Source organism: Physeter macrocephalus, chromosome 17, assembly GCF_002837175.3.
Source record: "Physeter macrocephalus isolate SW-GA chromosome 17, ASM283717v5, whole genome shotgun sequence".
NCBI classification, from domain to species: Eukaryota; Metazoa; Chordata; class Mammalia; order Artiodactyla; family Physeteridae; genus Physeter; species Physeter macrocephalus.
This window is the reverse complement of record NC_041230.1, coordinates 29,848,982-29,871,662: the sequence shown is the minus strand read 5'-3', so window position 1 is coordinate 29,871,662 and position 22,681 is coordinate 29,848,982. Positions and strand designations below refer to the sequence as shown.

The following is a 22,681-nucleotide window of genomic DNA, read 5'->3' as shown; positions in this document are numbered from 1 at the left end:
TTGATTAAGCCGATTATTTTGGGTCTCTGTTATCTGCAGACAACCCCAATTTTAACTGATACACTGGGAATTATTTCAGACTCCTTTTCTACTTCTCCCTGCACTTAATCACCAAACACTTTTGATTCTCACTCCATGATATGTCCCAGATCTGTAACCTTTTCTCCATCATTGCTACTTCTACCTGAATTCAGACAATCAAGAATTACTTGCCTGAATTATTGTGTCAGCCTTCTTTTGACCTTGTCTCCCTACCTCTTAGGAGTGTCCTTTCCAATCCACCTTTCATACCAGCGACTCAAATTAGCTTTCTAATGAGAAAGTTAAATGTATATGTTACAGAGACCCACACCCAGAATGGTGATAATCGTTAATATTATCTGTAATTTTTTATGAAGCAAATATGACAAAGTTGTCTTATTCCCTCCATAAGGGCAAACATCCTCTTGTGCCCTCCTGATCCTGAATTGAACTGTCTCCTTGGTGTATTCTTTCAAACGTTTACATACATTTGTGTATGAATGTATGGTATGATTTTGTGTATTTTAAAATTTTATCTAAACGGCGCCATATTATACCTATAGTTCTGCGACTTGCTTTTTTACGTTTTTGAGGTCTATACATGTTGATACCTATAAACTGAGCTCATTCATGTCAGTAGTAACAGCTACCTCTTCGGTCAGGTCCGTCGTCATTAAATGAATGAAGCGTGTCGAGCGCCGTGAACCGCAATAAACTGTGTTGTAACTGTTTTCCGGGACTACGTGGCGCCGGCGGTGCAGACACCCAGGCGGCGGAACCCAAGGCCTCACGCTCCGGCCGCCAGGGTGCGCTGTGACGCGGCTCGGGGCCCGGCGGGAGGCCGCTCTAGCCTCGCCCGGGGAAGTCGCTGTCCTTACCTTCAGCAGGACCCCGCGCCTCCGTGTCCGTGCCCGCTGGCATCTCCGCTCCGTCCTCCAGCTACCCACTGCCCTCTTGCCGCCCACCATGGCCCTGCTGCACTCCGGCCGCGTCCTGTCCGGAGTCGCCGCCGCCTTCCACCCAGGCCTCGCTGCCGCGGCTTCTGCCAGAGCCAGGTAAGCGGGGGAAAAAGGAGCCAGGGCGACGGGCCTGCGAGCTGCCGGCGCCTCAGAACATCTAACCCGCCTTCAAAGCACACGCGTGCACCCTCACACACCAACTTTCTCTGCTACCCCCTCGGCTTCACAGGGGGCTGAGGATTGAGCGTCCGCGCCTCACAATGACCCTTCGGGTCCTACCTCCCACCCCTCCCCTGCCCCTAGGACTGTCGGAGAGCCTGCCAACGCGTTCCCCTGGGTTAGGAAGTGTGGCCCTCTACGGCACCCGGACTCCCATCAAGGTGGCGAGGTCACGACACGCAGATTCGGCGCAGTGCGGGTGGGGGCAAGGGGAGAGCACCCGGGCTGTGGCGCGGAGCCGGCCTCGCGCGGATTGGCTCTGGCGCCGGGAATGCCTCGCGCCAGTTGGCTGCGGCGCCGGGAGGGGCTGGGGGGGTGGGGGGCGTGAGCCCTTGACCCGCTGCTCTGGGGAGTGGCTGGGCTCACCTCTTAGGGTCTCCCTGGGCCGCGGCAGGGCTGGAGGGGCGGTGGCTGGCTCCCGTTTGTGTGCCGGGGGAAGAAAGCTCAAGGGAGGAAGGTTCTCAGGGCCCTGGCTTTCGGGCTCGGCGTTCCTCCCTGCATCCTGTGACCTTGGCGCGCGGCATTCTCCCGCCTTTGTCGCCTCCTGAGTCACCGGTGATCCCCTCCCTTTGGCCTTTGGATGTAAGAGTCGGGGTGTAGTGACTTTTTTTCCCCCGTTTTATCCCTTAGGAGGTCTGGCTGTAGGGAAGTTGCCTTTCTTCCTCTCCCTGTTGCTCTGCTCTTCGTTTAGTGAATATTTCCTGATCGCAGCCAGGCACTGGACCAGATGCTCGTCCTAGATGCAGCGGTGAACAAGCCTGAGGGAGGGACCGGTGTCACTCAAAAAATTCCAAATATGTAATTTCAAGTGTGTGATATGTTGCAGAGAAATAGATTACAGAGCATTAAACGAGTTAGTAATCCCTTCCTAGTGGAGAGAACCAAGCCAGGCTATTTAATTCACACAAGAAGCCGATTTGGGGGAGTGCCCTTAATGACTACCTAATCAGGAACCGAGTCTCCAAACCACTCCAATCAGATCTTAACTCGAAAGAGCAAAGCCTTGACCTCTCATACCTGCCTTGGCCTTTCGTTTGAATGTATGCACGGTGTCTTTAAGCCGGCAGAACAGTTTGTCCTTACCAAAGCCCAACACTCTTGGCAGTACAGTTTTGTCCAGGCTTTCACACTTTCTTCTTTACCTCATTTGGTTCCTTCCTGGCCCACTGTCAAGGTGTGCTCTTTAAGGCAGCCTGCCTGGACCAGAATTAGCGAGGGGTTATCATTTATGCAGCAGATTTGGAGAACAGAAAATAGTGCCTAAAATTATGAGCAAGTGAAAGTCTGTTTCACCACTGTAGTAATCTTAAAATAATCTCTTGTTTTATGGATTTGGTTGAGTGGCCTACAGCTCTGCTTACAAAGTGCTTGGTGAAATCCTATGGGTGTTACCTTTTAGTCTCTCTTTCACTTTGACAGCCTAACTTGTTTTTCTTTTGTGTCTTTTCCACATTAGAATGTGAATTCCATGAGAGCAGAGACTGTATCTACTTTGTTCACTGTTATAATATAGTATTTCAGGACTTAGAACATTGGCTGGCATGTCTTTCAAATTGAATATTTTAATTTTAAACCTTGATTTTTAAATTAATGCAGTGGAAACAAATATGACATTTTAGCATTGTACCTTAGTTCAAAGTCTAAACGTAGGGGAACCAGAGTGGTTCAAAATGTGTACCAAAAAAGTCTTAAAATATTTGAGCCCCTGCAGTTGAGGAGGTGCTGTTCAGGTTTAACAATGATGCATGATTCGGTGATAGAACCATATGCCATATCTAACTGACTGTTAACTGTTCAGACAACAAGGAAGTTAAGAATCTCCACTCCTACCACGATGGATGTGATCTTTACCTAAAGCCAAATGGTAAAATTGGAAAACATTTAAACAGCTAATTGAAGTTTTTTTTGTTTTTATTTTTTTAAAAAACAGCTCATTCTAATACAATGAAACCTTGGCAGTTGGTATTCTGAAGGACTGAGGATTTATCCTATGACATACTTAATTTTCATACTTGGGTCATTTAAATGGAACTCTCTAAGTCCAAGTGTTCCTATAGCTGCATTTTTTTATACAGAAGGAACTAACCTTTAACCTTTTCTTCCTGACCTGTGCTGTAAAAGCATAGTAACCTGAAATCAGACATAGTCACAGGTCAGTGAAGAAAGGAAAATATGCTAATGTATTTTTATTATCAATACCTATTCTTAATTATTTAATTCTGATTATTTAATTTGTAGTTAAATAACTGAAGGAGTATCATGAGACCCTTTAGAAAGGCAGTGTGCAGTAGTGGTACAATAACCAGTAAGAAGATCATAACTGTAGTATTGTCTTTGCCGTTTTTTAGCTCTATGATCATGAGCAAGTTAATTAACTTCTCTTCTTATTTTAAAATAAGAATGTGAGGGAAAACATTTTAAAAACTATAAAGCACTAGGTAGACTCCCAGAAAAATGGCAAGGTATTTGAGTTGGAAATGCTTATCTGAATACTTTGTACCTAACATCTTTTGGTTGGCTGGTCAATATTGCTCAATGGCTGAAGCTTTGCGCTTTTGTCCAAAGTACATAGATAGGAATGCTTTGTAGGCCGCAAGTTATCAGTATCAATTTTGTCCCTGGAACACTCTTGGTTTCCTCTAGTACCATCCCTTAAAATCATTAGAGTTCTTACGATGTGGGCGTGATCTTTACCCTTAGAAGGAACGCAATAATAAAGGGCATAGAGGACTGAACATCATTACTGATAGAGGACTGACTAATCAAATTAAGTATTCCTGCTCCTTTATTTAGATTGTTTAAGACTTAATGTTTTGAGATTTTTTTTAGAATTCTTCTTAAAAGATACCACTCTCAATCAGTTCTCTGCCAGAAGACTTAAGGCTATGATTTCTGAGAGAATTTCTCTACTAGGTAAACTTTTTAAAGAACTTAACAAATAAGTGCTTTTCACACCCTTTAATAAGAATGGTGCCTTCTCCTTGTGGTTTAGGAGCAGTGGCTCTGTCATTGTTGATGGAAGGCCTTGGAAACAGAACCATCTTTTTAAAAATGACAGTTGTTTATTAAAAGTTCTCTGTATGTCATTGGGCATTCAAGGTGTTCCTTGCACTCATCAGTTAATGACAGTGATATAGGTGGGCAGGTGGCTACATGTTTTCAGGGTCTGAATCATGGGTAGGACATAATGAAAGCTTTCGTCAGGCCCAGTTCAGAAGTTGCTTCGAGATAGTATCTGTTTCTTACTATTGCTTGGATACTGGGACAACCAAGCAGCCTAGAACACTGAAAAAACAATGAGAAGGATTTTGAGTCCTGGCAGTAGTGCTAGTGAGGAGGAAGAATGATAACATCTCCGAGACTCCAGAGAAAACTCAATAGTAATAATTGAAAAGCAGGAAAGACCTGCATTTGGTCATAAAGTTATGACTTATGCTCCTTGAATTTTTTACATACTTGCCTCACTAGTCTCCATACTAGTGGCAAGGTGGTTATAAATAAAAGTGTAGTAGTAATAATTTAGTAACAGTAATACCAGCTAACATCAAGCACTGTGTATCAGGCTCTGTTTTTGAGTGTTTTATATTTAATAGCTCCTTTCATCCTTGTAACAACCCTGCGAGATAGGTACTGTTGTGCCCCCATTTTACAGGTAAGAAAAATTGAGACTTAGAGAAGTTAATTGATTGGCCTGTGCTCACACAGCTGGTAGGTGGCTGAGCATTTGAATACATGCAGTTTGCCCTACTGACATTGCACAGGGCAAGCTATTAAAAGAAGTAAAAGCCTGGGACATCTGCAAATGGAATAATCCACCCTTTGTTAAGAGAGAATTAGCTGTACATACCAATTACAGCTACTGAGACTGAGACAATTTTCAACTTGTCAGGAGAGCTTAAATTTAACTCTACTGCCATGTCCAACCAGCCATCCAGCGTGCCTGGTGGAGGAGAGAGGTATATTAGTACTAACTGGCCACAAGTTCAACAAGAGAATGATCATTGGGAAAGAAATTCTAATGGAATAATTTGCCAAGCTTTCAAAGCTTTCAGCATGGATAGTGTACTGTGCTGTGCTGAAACATTTGATTGGTTGGGATTGAATAAATGATTACTGAAAGAATGTGGGCTATTTCACCTAAGTTATTGGGAACCTTGCTTCCCTAGCTTCTACTTTCTACTGCAACACCCTCTGGCTGTTTCTTACCCTTAGCCTTTATTCTTATGCCTCTGCTTAGAAAGTCTTTTTCCTCCTTTCATCTGTAGCATAGATCACCTCCTCCTGGGAGCCTTCCTAAGCCTGTACTTACCTCCCCTTCCCAGGCTATCAGGTCCTCTCCTCAGGGCCCCCATAAATAATAATCTGTACCCTGAGCCTGTCTTCATCACTGTACATTATCCCTCCCCCCCTCCCCCCACCCTACATTGTTTATAACTCCCTACTGGTCACTCCACTGGGCTAATCTGGTGGTGAGGGATTGTGTTTTACTCTTCTTTGTATCCCCAGCTCTTAGCACACGCAGTGTCTCAGTGATTGATTTAGAGATCATAAAGACTTTGTTTTCTTTATGAAATACGATGCTGTGTAAAAAACTTCTTGCCCATTTCCCCTGAAGAAGAAGGGTAGAATAATCTTTTTCTCAGAACAGTAATTTAGCATGAGGTAAAACCTCAGTTTAATGCATTAATGCCTCCATGCTGCCAGGAGGATTGGAAAAAAAGATGGTGCTTTTCCAGGGCCAATCACAAAGACAGTTTTTGGTGAAAGATAGCCTGAAATTTTTGTGTTTTCTGTATCTAGGATTCAATTTGGGGAAGGCCAAATGAAAGTGTTTTTAGATGTTGTTTAGTCCCTTGATTACGATAGGATTTTGAGTGCCTGAGAAATAATTATTGCTTACCTATTTAATCAAAACAACAACAACAAAAATATTAAACATATAACATGATTTTAAAGAACCTTAGCTCTTTCAAATGTGCAGAATATCAATTAGAAAAAAAAGAACTTTGAGTTGGAAAATGGAAGAAAAAAACCAACAATCATAGTACTTTAAATACTTCTGTTCTCTGAATTTCTAACGAAAACTAAGATTAATCTACTAAATTTGTTCAGTAATAATCTCACAAATGTGCAGAACCATTTTTGATTTTTTGTTTTATTCTATCCTTAAATAATCAAGGACGTAAGAGAATCAGCATAGAGAAGTATTCTGCTAAAGCACAGAATCTCTACCATCTAGACAGATTATACAGAAAGTAAAAAATTACCTTTCATATTGTAGGTGAAGTCATTAATCACTAAACCAAGGAAGATTGAGCAAAACTTTGTTAAAATGTTAACACATTTCGTAGCTTCTTTTCAGACTCAGATATTATAAATCAAAACAAAATTCACTTTCCAAGGTTTGTCTTTAAACACTCTTTCATATTTACAGCCAACTGACACACTTTAAGATAGTATAACAGAGTTCTCAGTTTAATTTCTGACACAGTAAATATTGGTAGTTATGCTCCACATAAATAAAGGCTTTTTTGGGCCCTCAGTAAGTTGTAAGAGCCTAAAGTGATACAAAGACTGAAATGTTTGAGGACCACTGCTTTAGCAAAACACTTTTTTTTCCTTGAAAAACAGAAACTTACATACAGTTGTATTTCTCTGTCACTGTTGTATAGTCTCAACCATTCATTAATTATAACTTTAACTGAAGTAACTTACATTTCACAGATAAAACGGGGGAGGAAGTTGATGTCAGTCCTACACAAGCATTTTGGCAGGTTAGTAAAGCTCATAAACACACACAGTACAACTTCTGCAGACACACACACACACACACACACACACACACACACACACACACACACACACACACACGTCCCTTTTATACCTTCTTAAAATGTCAGCAACGAACATGTTCACTAAAATGATCCAAAGCTATATAGCCTCTCTAAAGCATATAAAAATAAGAAGCAAAAGTATATAAACTTTAAATTAGGTTTAGTAATCAGTATGTCAATATTTTATCATACTTAGAAATTATCTCGGTATCCAGTGGTTAATCCATAAAGTCACTGTAATATAAGTCAAAGATTTTAAGTTATTTAAAGATCTTGGAAATTGTCTTCAAGCTACAAAATTTAATTACTGTTCTCCCATAACCCTAATCTAATCATGAGAAAAACATCAGACAAATTCTAATAGAGGGGCATCCCACAGTATCCCTAACCAGTACTTGCCCAAACAGTCAAGGTCATCAAAACAAGGTATGTCTGATATGGTCACAGCCAAGAGGAGCCTAAGGAGACATGACAGCTAAATGTAATGTGGTGTCCTGGAACAGATAACAGAACATTAGGTAAAAACTAAAGAAGTCTGAATAAATTGTAGGCATAATATAGCAACACTATTTCATTAATTGTAACAAATGTACCCTACTAATATACAACGTTAAGAGGAAACTGTTGTGGGGTGGGTGTATGGGAGCTCTGTACTATCTATTCAATTTTCTCCAAATATAAACTTCTAAAAAATCAAGTCTATTAGTAAAAAGTAAAAATATATTACTACTGTTAAAATTTTTAATTTGTCAAAATAAAAATTAGTTGAACACAAATTTATATTTTCCATAGTTTTAAACGTTATATATCGGAGTGATGTTAGCTTATTTTATCAGGGAATCAGTATAAGTTTAGGAAAAACAGACCTACATAGAGTAAAATGTATGCTTGTATTATACTTAACATAAATAAATAAAATACGTAGCTGTTTTTTTAAATCAAAATTAAACTAGTCTCATTTATCAGGGATTTACCTTATATGAACTTGAATTTTGTTTATTTGTTTGTTTTTGGCTGCACTACAATGCATGCGGGATAGTTCCCCGACCAGGGATCAAACCCAGGCCCCCTGCGGTGGAAGTGCAGAGTCCTAACCACTGGACCACCAGGGAAGTCCCTGAACTTGAATTTTTAAAGTGTTTCTGAGTTAGTTGCTTTAAGGGAAAAAAAAAAAAAAATTAAGACTAGCACATTTTAAGCACTAGAAATTCAGTTTCTATGACACAATCAGAACAGAGCACCTTGACTTTTTGAGTTTTTTTATAATCTAATTTACCAGTACTCTCCTGAGATGGAAAACATTTCTCATTCAGACACTCAGCTATAAAACCCCTGAAAAAAAGCCTTTCTGAATTACACAGGGAGAGCTTATAGCTCTTAAGACCTACAACTTCAGCCACTGGTAAAGAGTAAAGACACACAATCTCAGGTCTGATTAAAAAAACATGCAAAAAACAACAACCAACCAGATTGTCATCTCTCCCAATGGAGAATCGATCTCTGCTATCCATTTACAGAGATCACTGGTCACAGCATAAAACCAAATTCACAGTCAGTGTTGCCGACAGGGACTAGCTTATTTGCCATAGAGGAACCAGAACCCCCAAATTAGTAGGGAGTGGGGAACAAGCTAGAGAAAGTTATTTACAGTGATATTTCCTCTTGGGATTCACTCAGGGAGTGCACACCCCCTACAACACAGTTCACCTGGCTCCCCCAGGTAAATCTGGGCATTGGTGGATGACCCCTAACACTGTTAAAGGATAAGTTATTTTTTAATTCTCATTTTTTATACATTTTTAAAATATTTATTTATTTTTTAAATTTGTCTGTGCCGGGTCTTAGTTGCGGCACACGGGATCTTTGTTGCTGCATGCTCGTTGCTGCACGCGGGATCTTTAGTTGTGGCATGTGAACTCTTAGTTGCAGCATGTGGGATCTAGTTCCCTGACCAGGGATCAAACCCGGGCCCCCTGCGTTGGGGGTGTGGAGTCGTAGCCACTGGACCACTGGGGAAGTCCCTATTTTTTATACATTTTTTAAAGGTTACTTTCCATTTACAGTTATTACAAAATATTGGCTGTATTCCCTGTGTTGTGTGATACATGCTTGAGCCTATCTCACACCCAATAGTTTGTACCCTCCACTCCCCACCCCTATATCACCCCTCCCCCATCCCCACTGGTAACCACTGGTTTGTTCCCCGCATCTGTGGGTCTGCTTCTTTATTCACTAGCTTGTATTTTTTAGATTCCACATATAAGTAATATTATACATTATTTGTCTTTCTCTCTCTGACTTAATTTCACTTAGCATAATGCCCTCCAAGTCTATCCGTATTGCTGCAAATGGCAAGATTTCGTTTAAAGGATTTTTTTAATGTAAAATCATGACTCGTACAAATATAAAATAATGAATATTGTTAAGCATTTTAGCTCAATAAGTAATGAGGAAATCAGTAAGATGTTACAACCAGTTCTAAATACCTGGCAATTCTCTGTCATCCTCTCCACCTCTACTGCCCCCATCCTGGTTCAAGCCCGCATCTTTCTCTCTCGCTCGCTGGGCGCTGAACCAGAATTTTCAGTGATCCTTCTGCGTTCCCCTCCCTCTCTTCATTCAGTACCCCACCTTGTGACCAGATGAGCTCTAAAAATGCAACTCTCCTCATGTCACTGTGCTTACCTGATCAACATCCCCCCTCCAAAATAAACCTTAAATGATTCTGTATATTTTCACTACATCCAAGGTAGAGCCCAGGAACCTGTATTTTATAAGCTTTCCAAATGATGCCCTTAACGAGTTTGGGAACAGGATAAAATGCAATCCCTTTGGTTGGGTGTCACAGAACACCCTTACATTGGTCCTTGCTTACTTCTCTAGTCTCATCTTTTACTACTCACAGCTTCTCACTGCCAAATTACTTGAAATATCCTTTGCCTGGGAATCCAGGTCAGGTTTGGACAGCTTTGAAAGTGTACACATGCACCCTGTCCTCCCCAGGATGATTCAGGTGCCCCCACCTTTTGCTTCTCACAGCATTTGTATTAATATTATTGGCCTCCACTCTTCTGCAAGGTGCTTTGAAGTCTTATGCATTGTTGGATTATTGGTGTCTATTGCTATATCACGTGCATGGTAGACATGCAAACATTTGTTGAAATGGATTTTTGGCAGATCCAAGACGTCTTTGGCCATGGAAATCTAGTTACTGTGACTGATGTCTTATATTTCCCATTTCAGCTCCTGGTGGGCTCATGTGGAGATGGGGCCCCCAGATCCCATCCTGGGAGTCACAGAAGCCTATAAGAGAGACACCAACAGCAAAAAGATGAATCTGGGGGTTGGTGCCTACCGGGATGATAACGGAAAGCCTTACGTGCTCCCCAGTGTCCGGAAGGTAAGCTTGCCAGACATCTGTCTGATGGGGATGTATAACTGAAGGGCACTCCTGAAGAGAGACAGAAAGACTCCTAGACTGGGAGTCAGGAGACCTGGGTTCTAGTTCTGATACTGCCTGAATCACATAGGTTGTCTGGGCTGTAGTCTCCTTGGCTATAAAAGTGAGAGGTTGGAACTGTATGGTCTTTTCCAAGATTGAACTTCTGTGATTATCTGTAAAACAGGCAGAGTGTCATGTTTAATCCTGAGGATGCACAAAAGGACCAAGCATTTATACATTGTCTCTTGGTGATAGGAATAGCCCTTTGTGGATGAGGGTTACCATTGTTATTTTCCATTTCTCTCATTTTGATTGCCTTAATAAAACCCTCCTCCCCAGACGTGTTCTGTCCTTTCTTCCTATTGAACTATAGAATAATTTTCTTTATTTTGTCGTATTTTTATTAGTAGTCTTTCTATTGGTTATCACAACTCTAAATAATGTAACTAATTCCCTTAGAACAGTTTTTTGTTTTGTTTTGTTTTGGCTGCGTTGGGTCTTCATTTCTTTGCGTGTGGGCTTTTCTCTAGTTGCAGCGAGTGGGGGCTACTCTGTTGCGGTGCATGAGCTTCTCATTGCGGTGGCTTCTCTTGTTGCGGAGCTCGGGCTCTAGGGTGCGTGGGCTCAGCAGTTGTGGCTCGTGGGCTCTAGAGCACAGGCTCAGTAGTTGTGGCGTGTGGGCTTAGTTGCATATCCCGCAGCATGTAGGATCTTCCCGGACCAGGGCTCGAATCCATGTCCCTTGCACTGGCAGGCGGATTCTTAACCACTGCGCCACCAGGGAAGTCCCAGAACAATTTTTTAAAAGAAAGTATGTGTTTCCTTTCCATCTGCACCTCCTCTGATGAAATATGTGCTGCTTTGTCACTTCCAAACATGGGTAGTGACGTGTTGTTCCTACTACATACAGCAGAACTAGGCATCCTCAGTGGAAGTTACAGAAGCATACTTTGGGGTGGGAATAAAGAACCCTGTGATCGTCTGAGCTGCAGTAGGCTGGCTCAGGCCCTCGTGAGCCACTGTAGTAACAGAGCATGGGCTGAATGAACCACTGAAAGAAGAAATTTCTGAGTGTATGGGAGTGTGGATTAGGTGTCCTCTCTCTAATTCTCTGAGTAGAAAAAAAGGACTCAAGAAATGGTTGTGATGAGAAGACTCACAAAAATCTGCTGGCTACTGGGTCTCAGGTCATGCGGGGATTGCTTTTGTTCTCAGTAAATCAGTTTGAACTATTCAGCATGTGTTAGCTATTGATATAAGCTGAAACACCACCACACACTTTTGTACATTACCTCTTAACTCTTCACCTCAGTCATATGAGGTGTAGAAATAGCTGTTCCCCCATTCAACAGGTGAGCAAACTGAGGTTCAGGGAGGTTAATAAATCACCCAGGGTCACACAGCTAGTAAGGGACAGCCAGGCCTCTGACTCCAAAGCATGTAGATATGTGACTATTACTATTAACCTTTTGAAGTTCTTAGACTGGTATATACCTTGAAATACTTCTTTATGTATTTGTTTTGGTTTTATCATCTTATATCTACTTTAAGTGTTGCTCTTAAACCTTGTTCTTGTGCATCCCAAGAATGCCATTTTTTTAAAACCAAGCGACACCATTTACCTACCCATTCACATAAAACCTAACTTAATGGGCTTCCCTGGTGGCGCAGTGGTTGAGAATCCGCCTGCCAGTGCAGGGGACACAGGTTCGAGCCCTGGTCCGGGAAGATCCCACATGCTGCGGAGCGACTAAGCCCCTGCACCACAACTACTGAGCCTGCGCTCCCTGCTCTCCGCAACTAGAGAAAGCCCGCGCACAGCAATGAAGACCCAATGCAGCCAAAAATAAATAAATAAAATAAATAAATTTTTTTTTAAAAAAACCTAACTTCTAAAAATAAAGTAAAATATGATAAAAATTTAATATTCCTTTTCTGTAACATAAGATATATTCTACTTACCCTTCTTCTTGAACAATATCTCCAAATTTTTTTAAAAGGCTTTACTTCTAAAATTTAACTTATAAAACATTAGATATTATTCATGGTAATTCCATGTAAGGAGAAGAAACTAAATGGATGCATTTTCTCTTGTCTAGGCAGAGGCCCAGATTGCTGCAAGAAATTTGGACAAAGAATACCTGCCCATTGGGGGACTGGCTGAATTTTGTAAGGCATCTGCAGAACTAGCCCTGGGTGAGAACAACGAAGTGTTGAAAAGTGGCCGGGTAAGGAGAACAGACTCTGGCATCATACGGGTCTCTTTTTAAATTTAACAGTTTAAACAAATATGAAATAATTTAAATAAGAAAAGATACACCACTTTGTGTGTGAAGATTGTTTTGAGGTAGCTGCACCATGACTAATATCTCTTCTTTAGGTAGTAAATTGCCACTAATTCAATATAAGATTTCATATAATACCAATTCCAAAAATGTAGTAGTAATCCTAAAAATGTTGTAGTGATTTGACTTAAGATTTGACAGTTTTTGCTGTTAGTCTCTGTGTGTGCTTATGTTCATTTTACACTGAATGGCTTTGAGGAATGCCAAACTATGCCAAGTTTTAAGGCCTATAATTAGCCCCCACCCTCATGTCCCAAGCTGCCAGCTTAGGTAGAAGAAACAGGCAGAAAACAAGCCACAGGGTGACTGTTGGGGCCAGGACAAGCCTGGCACTCCTCTGCCGCCCCTTCACAGCCAGCTTGGATGTTGAAAGAGCAGACCATGCTCCCTCTGTGCTGTCTCCCTCCTCTCAGAGGGCAGAGAGCATCACTGCAGCCAAGAGGTGAAGCACAAGTGGTTCCTAGGTGTCTCCTCCCTCCAGCTCCCTGGGGGCCCTCTTACTGTAGAAGAAAGAGGTCCCTAAAGGTCACTGAACATAAGCTTTTTACAAACAGATTCTTGTATGCACCCACAGAGTAAACACAGGCCCAGCACTTGTAGTACAAGACTCACATCATGCAGGTGGGATGCAGCCAGCCAGCCTGATATGTGGTGTCATGTGCATTATAGTTTCCTTGCTTTTGAAACAAATGTGTTTTTTTAATAGATACATTTGTGTGTTTAAATATTTATTTTTCTGGGTAAGTCTGGGGGAAAACACACAAAGCAAAGCTAAGCTAACACATCTCCCCTCCCCATTCCCAAGGCCAGAATGAATAGTTTATTCACAATACTGGTCTAAGAACATTAGTTCATTAAGTGGGAGAGAAGCATACAACCTCGACCCCAGGGTAATGTAGTAATGATCCTAAGTCATGGACAAAATATGGTTTGATTGCTATCCATATAATCAACCACCTGTTAACCTCTCATTAAAACGTCTGTATTTTTCTGTAATTTTTACTTACTCTGTGTATCATCTAGCGAATTGTAACCTAAGTGTAAGACTGGCCTATCTTAAAATCACATTAGCTTCTCTTTTATAAATTGCTGTGCCTTTCTGATTCTTATTATCAGATTTACAGTTAGGTTTTTATTTCTAACATGCCAAAGTTTGCACAGGCAAACTTTGTGTACTGAAGAGTTTGTTAGTAGGGTTTCCCCCCCATTTAATCCACTGCCTCCCAGTCCAGAAAGTAGATTTATGTTTTGTAGAGCCTTGTACTTCTATGATGCCTAAAACAACAACAACAACAAAAAAACCCTACTGTAGTTTCTTACTCATCCCCTAAAGTTGACCAATTTGAAGATTTACCTCAGGCCATCTCCCTGTTACCCAAAAAGTATTTTCAGATTATGAAAACTCATAGGATATTACTCATGTAATAATGTTATTCTAATATACTTGTTGACTTTTTAAGATGACTTTTTGATGTTCAGAGAGTCATTAATTTCATATAAGTCTAGAATAATATTTTAATGTAGTGACTGTTCATTGTGTCTTATTTTCTCTGTATAAATCACTCCTTTTTCATATCTGGTGGGGGGCTGTGTCCTGAAAGTTTCTCATATAACACAGTATGATACTAACAACTTTCAGGGCAGGCCGTAAGGAATTAGCTTCCACATCAGCACAGGTGTTAGAAACTGAAGAGCCAGCTCTTCTGAGAACCTGTAAGGAGAGTTGCTCTCTCTTAGAAAATGGAATGAAACAGTAGTACTGTTCTCTCGTTTCTAAATATCCATTTGGAAGGGTGTCTTCATCTTCTGAAGAAAGAAGGGTACTGACCATACGATGCCTCCCTGTGGGCTTGAGCTCAGGTTTGTTAAGTCGTGGGCCCAGTAGAGAGAGTGCTGCACCTCACTGAGCATGGGTGTCTCTCCTTCAGTATATCACCGTGCAGACCATTTCTGGAACCGGGGCCTTAAGGATTGGAGCCAATTTTCTGGTGAGTCGGGAAACTCCTTCAGTAAGACGGTCTGTAAGCTGGGGATAATGGGGTTCCCTATTGCATATGTGTTTGACTTCTGACCCAGAAGTAGATTTCCTCTTTCCACAAAGCTGGAAGATTTCCGGTTCTCTAATAAATTGAGTTGGGAGGAGAGCGGGGAATGGAAGTACTTAGAAGAAATTATAAGGAAGAGATAATTATAATAATAAGTACAATTTATTGAGCACCTACTGTAACTAGGAGCTTTTATATCTTAACTTGTTTAATCTTTCTGAGGGAGATTTAGTTAATGCCATTTTACAGAGGAAGAAAGTGAGGCCCAGACAGGTCCTTGGCTACACAGCCAGTGTAATTGTTGCAGCCTGATTCCAACCCAGGCAGTCTCGCTGTTGAGTTATCACTGTCTCTCAATCGTAGAGAGAAGCTGACTTTCAGTAGAGAAAAATGTCTTCTCAGTTAAATATATCAACTTTTTTGTTGTCATTTTTGCCTCTCCTTTCTTCATTTTTCCATTCCCTTTCATTCCATCTTTTAGCAAAGATTTTTTAAGTTCAGCCGAGATGTCTTTCTGCCCAAACCATCCTGGGGAAATCATACGCCCATCTTCAGGGACGCTGGCATGCAGATACATAGTTATCGATACTATGACCCCAAGACGTGTGGCTTTGACTTCACAGGCGCTATTGAGGACATTTCAGTAAGTGTGGCTTTCAGGGCAGGAGGGGGAAGGAACAAGGAATAAACCTCCCTGTGGAGATTTGATGTCTCCCACTTAGGTCTCAATATCCAACTTAAAACACTGGGATGAGGGACTTCCCTCGTGGTCCAGTGGTTAAGACTCCATACTTCCACTGCAGGGGACACGGGTTCAGTCCCTGGTCGGGGAACTAAGATCCTGCATGCCACACGGAGCGGCCAAAAAAAAAAAAAAAAAATACCAGGATGAGCTAATTCCCAGACCTCACATTATTTTCGTTACTTATCAAATAATGGTGACCCTATGGCATTTCAGGTAAATGATCTCCTTTAAAGCTGCAAAGTAATCTCTTGGTTGTTGTTCTCTTTAGAAAATACCAGCACAGAGTGTTATTCTCCTGCACGCCTGTGCCCACAACCCCACGGGAGTGGACCCGCGTCCTGAACAGTGGAAGGAGATGGCTGCAGTGGTGAAGGTGAGGCAGGTGAACTGACCGGTGACTGTTCTGTGTTTAGTAACTAGCCTTGGATGCTTCACTTGGCGAAGTCTTAACAGTGAGAATTAACCTTGAGGCTGCATGAAATTTCCACACATTGTGTAGTTGCCAGGAAAGAACTCCTTGTTTGCATAATTAGCAGTTCTGTAATTGATGATACATGAGCAGTTTGAAAATAATTTTTGCTCCTCAGCCAAGATGTATAGAATTCTGATAAAACTTGTCGCTGGCTAGTCTGCACAGTCGGTATCCCCTGGCCCCAGGGTATCTGCTGTTGGTGCCTACACTTGCCCTGGTCAGTGGCTACTTGTTCATCCTTTTATCCTCTTTTTCACATCCCCTCCTGTCTTTTCCACTCTCCTTGGCATTGCCGTTAATTATTCACAGTGATTCTGATTCTTCTGTGAGAGAAGGCACTAGTCAAAATTCCCAAGGAGGAAGATATTCCTGTTGGCTCGTGTCCCCATTCTCATTCCTTTCGGTTTCCCTTTCTTTACGTTCTGTCAAACCTAAGCTGCGAACAGAGTGGGACAGAGAAACAGCATTCAGAGAGCACTTTCAAAGTGAGATGGTTATAATGAGGCTGTCCCCTGAGCCCTGGGAATAAGATGGCCTGCCAGAGTCTCATTAGCCCCAGGAAAGGCTGAGGCTCGTCCTGTGTTGGCTGGACCAAAATAACTACCCAGACCACTGTGGGCCTTAGAAGAGCTTCCTGTTTGGACTTCCCTGGTGGTCCAGTGGTTAAGACTCCATGCTTCCAATGCAGGGGGCGTGGGTTCGATCCCTGGTCAGGGAACTAAGATCACACATGCCATGCTTCCTATTTGACCAGACAGCATTCTGTCCAGATTGGATTAAGATTATCTTTTCTTAATGTCTTCTTGAAGGCCCATATCCACCAAAGTATTGAATAAAAACATATATATGTTGATATCGTAACTCTAGGAAAATTAAACATCTCCAAACTGCCACCTGGGGAGAAAACTGTTGACTTTGTCTGAGTGAAGCAGGCATGGTCCCAATAGCACAGGTAACCATCTGGGGCATCTTGAGAAGAACTGCCTAAAGCTTTGGTCATCTTTTCTTTCCTTTCCAGAAAAACAATCTTTTTGCATTCTTTGACATGGCCTACCAAGGGTTTGCCAGTGGTGATGGTAACAAGGATGCTTGGGCTGTGCGCCATTTCATCGAACAGGGCATTAATGTCTGCCTCTGCCAGTCCTATGCCAAGAACATGGGCTTATATGGTAAGCTAGAGGACCTAGGGTGATATGTGTTCTGTTGAGACTGAAGAAGTGGTGGGAGAGGGTGCCACAAAGGTGTAGAGTCTTGGAAGGGGTGGGTTGTGCGTGTGCACGTGTTGTCCGTGTCCCTCTTACCCAGAGAGGAAAGACGGGTAAAGTGGATTTTACTGCTCTAAGCCATATCTTATTCAGTGTCCCTGAATTCCTCCAGCAAAGAAACCTATCACGGCTTCTCTAAACAAAAAGTGACTGCTCTGTGAGCCAGGAAGATAGATACAGTGAAGAGAGACCTGTGACCACTCTCTAGTACTCCAACTTTCTGTTGTAGATTCACCATGCTGGTTGTTGAAAACTTCTTATTTATAACAAAGCGTTATTTTGTGCTTCTGATGGAAACAGATAACACATAGCGAATGGAATCATGACTGCCTTTAGTATTTTAGTTAGGAGAACCAGAAGACAAGATCCATTTTTTTCTCTTCAGGTGAGCGTGTGGGAGCCTTCACTGTGGTCTGCAAAGACGTTGATGAAGCCAGGAGGGTAGAATCACAGTTGAAGATCCTGATCCGTCCCATGTATTCCAACCCTCCTCTCAACGGTGCCCGGATTGCCTCCACTATTCTGACCAGCCCGGATTTGCGGAAACAATGGTAAAGGCGCTTTGCCATTCCCCAGCCGTCTGCCCTTCCCACCACTGATCCTTCAGAGCTCCTTTATACTTGGCTTATAGGGACATGCAGTGTCACTCAGCTTCCATATGTGGAAGGGGAGGAAGGAGAGAGGAGTGTACATTTTGTCAGCACTTTCGAACAAATAAGTTGGTTGTTCCCTGTAAGAGAAAACATTGGTCTAGATTAGGGGTTGGCACACTATGTTCTGCAGGTCAAATCTAGGCTGCCCCCATTTCTTGATGAATTGTGTATAGATGCTTTCATGTCACAACAGCAGAGTTCAGTAGTTGTGACAGAGTCTGCAGCTCACAAAACCTAACATATTTACGATTTAGCCCTTTAGAGAAAGCTTGCCAACCCCTGCTATATATAATTCGGAGTCATGGAAGGTGTGATTTGTTATATAAGAGTTTATCCTGTGTAGCTGGTTAACCGAGGGCATAGATCCCTAAGCAGCTAATTGGATAGAAAAGCTAAGTCTGTCAGAAACTTCTTCCGCAGCTCACCTGGTCATCATGGAACAACTTTTTTCTACCTTACTTAGATTAATCCTCTGAACATTGAAGTAAATAGAGGCTGGTTCAGGATATTTCTTTTCAGTACAACAGATCTATGCAAGGCTTACCAAAAAATCAACTACTTTTTAAATTAGATCTGTTATAAAAGTAATGTGTGAGTACATTTCAGAAAGTTTGGGCAAGTCACTATAACCCAGATTTTTTTTCTTTGCCTGTTATTATTCATAGTTGTAACATGAATAGTATGTCCATGTATCATATGTATGTGTAAATATGTTATATATGTATGTGTAGGGTTGGTTTTGTTTTTGTCACTAAGAATTATTCTCAGCTTTTTTTCTTAATATTTTTAAGTGGTTTTTAAAAATATTTCCACAGTCCTTAATGGTTATCAAGATGTTTATTTTTTTAATGTATGCATTTCAGTACTCATTTGAAGTCTGTAGTGTACAGAGATGACAGAGAGACTGTGCTAGGTGACTAAGATATCTCTTCCCTTTGGGATTTTATAATCTAGTGAGAGAGATACATGTATAGCATTGCTACAAGGCAGATGGAATAAATGCTGAGTAAAGGAAGAACTATTGATTAGTGGGGAATGAGGGAGGAAGTGATGCAGACAGCAGCATTTGAGCTCTGCCTTGAAGAGAAAAGGCAGGGGAAAGGAAAGGAAAGGAAAGGAAAGGAAGTAAGGGGAAAGATGTGCGTGAGGATTAGCACGGGCACGCGATGTGCATCGTGCAGGGTGTGCTTCAAACCAAGTGGGTTTTGTAGCAGAAACACTGAGTGTAAGGAGGGTGGAGAAGGCAGCAAAGCTGGGAAGGTGGGAGCAGCTCATGAAGCACCTTGATATTGTGAGAAGTCAGAACTTCATTCTGTGGACAACAAGGAGCATGAGGGCGGGAGGGGGCGGGGGCGCAGTGGTTGCTAAGGTGGCCCTGGATCTAGCCATGGTCATGTACTCGGTGCCTTTAGGGCCCAGGCCTCAAAGTGAATGAAGCTGGATGGATAGGACTACAGGAAATTTAAAATCAAATGCCATCCTTAGTGGGGCTAGGGGCTCCAGCCGGTAATCACAAGCCTGGTGCAGTGTTTCCAGCTTCTTGTTTTTCAAGAGAGGCTACAAATCCACGTCTTTATGTGCATGTACCAAATCTAAGAATGTTTAACTGGGTCAAATAAGACATGACGAAGACTCTTATTTGGCTTTTCATTGGCAGTATGTAACCTCTGTTCTACCTCTGCATGACATCATGGTGGAGAGATGGTTTGAAAAGTGAACACATAAGAACAATGAGTTAAATTATTTACAGTCATCTAGTTAGTGAGAGCCAACAAGAATTTCCCATAGCTCAATAGGAACAGAATGAAAGGGTAGATTCTGAGGAAGGGGAAGACTGTGTCCTGAATCCAGCGAGCATGCTCAGTCAGAGGACTGCCTTCTGTGCTCCCCCAGACAGAATCACCCTCTCTTCTCAGGGCTCTCTTAACACAGCACAATTCTATCGATTCTTAACTTATCCCGCCTTGTTCCATAGTCAGTTGTTTACAGGTTTGCTCCCAGCCACAATGGTAAGCTTTTAAAGGGAGGGGCCGGGTCTCAGTCCTCCCTTTCTCCTCAGCACCTAGCCACATGGCTGGGCACATGGTAGGTTCACAGCACACTGTCTTTAATTGTGAAGGCAGGAATGTTTCTTCCATCCATGTTAAAGAATAAGGTCATATTTTACTGTTTAATTTGCAGCTTTTGCCCCTTGAATAAGGGATGGAGAGCCTTAGTCCTCCTATGTTTTAGAGTGATTTAGTCATTCATTTTTCTTTTTTTTTAAATTGAAAATCTAATTGGCTTTATTAAATAATTCATGAATTGGGCAGTATCCATCTAGTAAATAGAAAGGCACTCCACATTCATTTTTCTTAATAACTCAATTATGTCAGCTATTTTAGTTGCCTGATCAAAATGGTGTTCTGATATAAAGCAGGATGCTGTAAAATAGCTTTCTTCCGAGACCAATGACAACACAGGACTCGGTCAAAAACAGAGAATTGAGGCATGCTAGAGCAGTACTCAAGGGAGGTAAAAATGCCGGGAACTGGCTTATCTGTCAGCGCTTGGCCAGAATTGAGCTCCATCTTGGGGGTTTTTTTCCAGGTTACAAGAAGTAAAGGGCATGGCCGACCGCATCATTAGCATGCGGACTCAGCTGGTCTCCAACCTCCAGAAGGAGGGCTCCTCCCACAACTGGCAGCACATCGTTGATCAGATTGGCATGTTTTGTTTCACAGGCCTAAAGCCTGAACAGGTGGGTGGACTCCGATTTCTCTGCAGCAGACCAGTTGATCAGCCCTTGCAAACCAAAATTCCTCCAGTCACCTACCCATTTAGGATTACTCTAAATACAGTCATTTTGAAGCTTCATTCATAGGTAAAAGAAATAGGAAGCTTTCATTTCGTTTTATTCTTTGTTGGTCGTTTACCTGTCTGTATCCTCTATGAGGTTGCAAACTTCTGAAGAACAGAGCTTCTTTTGATCATTTTTATAAACACTGCTGTTTCTCAGAAAGATTCCAGAACAGGCAGGAGCCTGAATATTGATAGGAAGAGTAGCTGTTCCATAGCTGGATTCTGGATCAATTTTTCTACAAAGGCTGAATATAAGATTTTTTTCACCTGGTCACACTTCAGAATTCAACATCCTACTTTAAAATAGCTTTTTATTCTTCTTTCATTCTAAGCTAGCATACCAAATTCTGGGAATAGGGTTTAAGTGAGAAAACAGACCTTCTGTTATTTTCCTGTTCTAACTGTTGGCTAATTGTGCCATGCCAGGGCTGTGGAGAACCCCCTGACCAGGAAGTGCCCACACATTCTTCTCTCTGCAGGTGGAGCGGCTGACCAAGGAGTTCTCCATCTACATGACAAAGGATGGCCGTATCTCTGTGGCAGGGGTCACCTCGGGCAACGTGGGCTACCTTGCTCATGCCATTCACCAGGTCACCAAGTAATTCCCCTGGTCAGAGGGAACAGAGACAACCTTCCTGTCTTCAGCCTCTGCTATTGTGAGATTCACATGGAGGAAGAGGGAGAGTGGATGGTGGTGAGCGGATCATTTTTTTCAACCACAGTACTTTAAAACTCAGCGATTGAATGTGTTTCTCAGAAAAGAATGTGCAGTGAAATAGGGCCGAGGCACCTGTGGCTGGTGTTGAGAACTTTGTGGCTGTAAACCAAACTCTCACTCATCCTTTTATCTCCAGTTTGTTGTAAACAAACTATAAACAGAGTTTACATGTACAAGAAAGATATAAGCCCCCAAAATACCTGTCAATCACACCATTGCAATATTTCAGAAGCTTTAACAGAAGCACCGTTTGGTGTTGCGGGTTCCTCTGTAAAACCAGCGTGAAAATAGCACCTATTAGAGGCTTTGTGAAAAGACCTAGTTCTGACATTAACAGTCAGCCTGATGTTTGTCCTCCCATGATTGAGCAACCTTATCAACAAACTGTATGACAGAAATCATGTTTTACAGCGAGTCTGCTACCGCTGCAGCAAAGAAAATAAAAGATGCAATTTCCCGTCTTATTTAAGAAAAAAAGAAAGAAGGCTCTCCTTTTTAGTACTTGCAGGCATTTTAATGTTCCTCTTTTCTCCTTACTCACTGCTGTTCTTTTCCTTAGGCACAAAGATCTATAACTAGCCTAGATTTTTCATCCTGTTCTACTCCTTGATTGACCATCAGTCCCATCGCATAGGATTTACTTATTTGAAGAATGAAGAACATTATTTACTGCTCATCCCATACCCTCGCTTTTCTTGGCAAAGAATAGTGGAGAGTAGGTAACTGCACTTTATTTCAGCATCCCCTTCAATGATTGTTATCTCCTGTAGGGATGTTGCCTCTGCCCAGTTGGACCTCGTAGCTTTGTTCAGTATGGTTGTGCAGTCACTCATTTCATATCATGAGTCAGGCAGTGCAGGGTAGAATCAGGAAAGAGGATATTCTGGGCTTTGATTTTAACTTTTGTGTGCTGCCAGCTGGGCTCAGGCTTCACCCTTTGGAAGGATAACCACCATTTGCTCTAATCATGTAGACTTATTGCAGCCTGGTCTCTCTCTTACAATAAAGTTACTGTAGACCCAACTGCCATTTACCATGTTATCTTTTTTCTTTAATGGGATGAAAGGGTAGGAGTGGGTATATATCCCTGGAATCTGAAATTGTGTCCAGATGACCATAAGC

The 22,681-nt window shown here is 42.0% G+C and overlaps 1 protein-coding gene across 3 annotated transcripts; it reads left to right on the top strand.

The window, feature by feature from the left end:
- Positions 1 to 855: 855 nt before the first annotated feature.
- GOT2 (glutamic-oxaloacetic transaminase 2) lies at positions 856 to 22,588 on the top strand. 3 transcript variants are annotated; one of them, XM_007112841.4, is made up of 11 exons: positions 949 to 1,076; positions 6,924 to 6,973; positions 10,277 to 10,433; positions 12,575 to 12,703; positions 14,749 to 14,808; positions 15,347 to 15,508; positions 15,879 to 15,983; positions 17,101 to 17,251; positions 17,733 to 17,898; positions 20,590 to 20,740; positions 21,321 to 22,588. In XM_007112841.4, the coding sequence occupies exons 2-11, from the start codon at positions 6,945 to 6,947 to the stop codon at positions 21,441 to 21,443; spliced, it is 1,233 nt and encodes a 410-aa protein (XP_007112903.1). In that variant the 5' UTR covers positions 949 to 1,076; positions 6,924 to 6,944; the 3' UTR covers positions 21,444 to 22,588. The 3 variants fall into 3 exon arrangements, with proteins under 3 accessions (XP_007112902.1, XP_007112903.1, XP_028333385.1); XM_007112840.4 differs by lacking the exon at positions 6,924 to 6,973 and having other exon boundaries at positions 856 to 1,076; XM_028477584.2 differs by lacking the exons at positions 949 to 1,076; positions 6,924 to 6,973 and adding an exon at positions 1,617 to 1,781.
- The last annotated feature ends 93 nt before the right edge of the window (positions 22,589 to 22,681 follow it).

Excerpts from the sequence above, each read along its gene's own strand:
- GOT2 (XM_007112840.4), top strand. The coding sequence starts at position 988 with ATGGCCCTGCTGCACTCCGGCCGCGTCCTGTCCGGAGTCGCCGCCGCC. Across the intron at positions 15,984-17,100 it reads AGATGGCTGCAGTGGTGAAG|AAAAACAATCTTTTTGCATT; the intron begins GTGAGGCAGGTG and ends TTTCCTTTCCAG. Across the intron at positions 20,741-21,320 it reads CAGGCCTAAAGCCTGAACAG|GTGGAGCGGCTGACCAAGGA; the intron begins GTGGGTGGACTC and ends TTCTCTCTGCAG.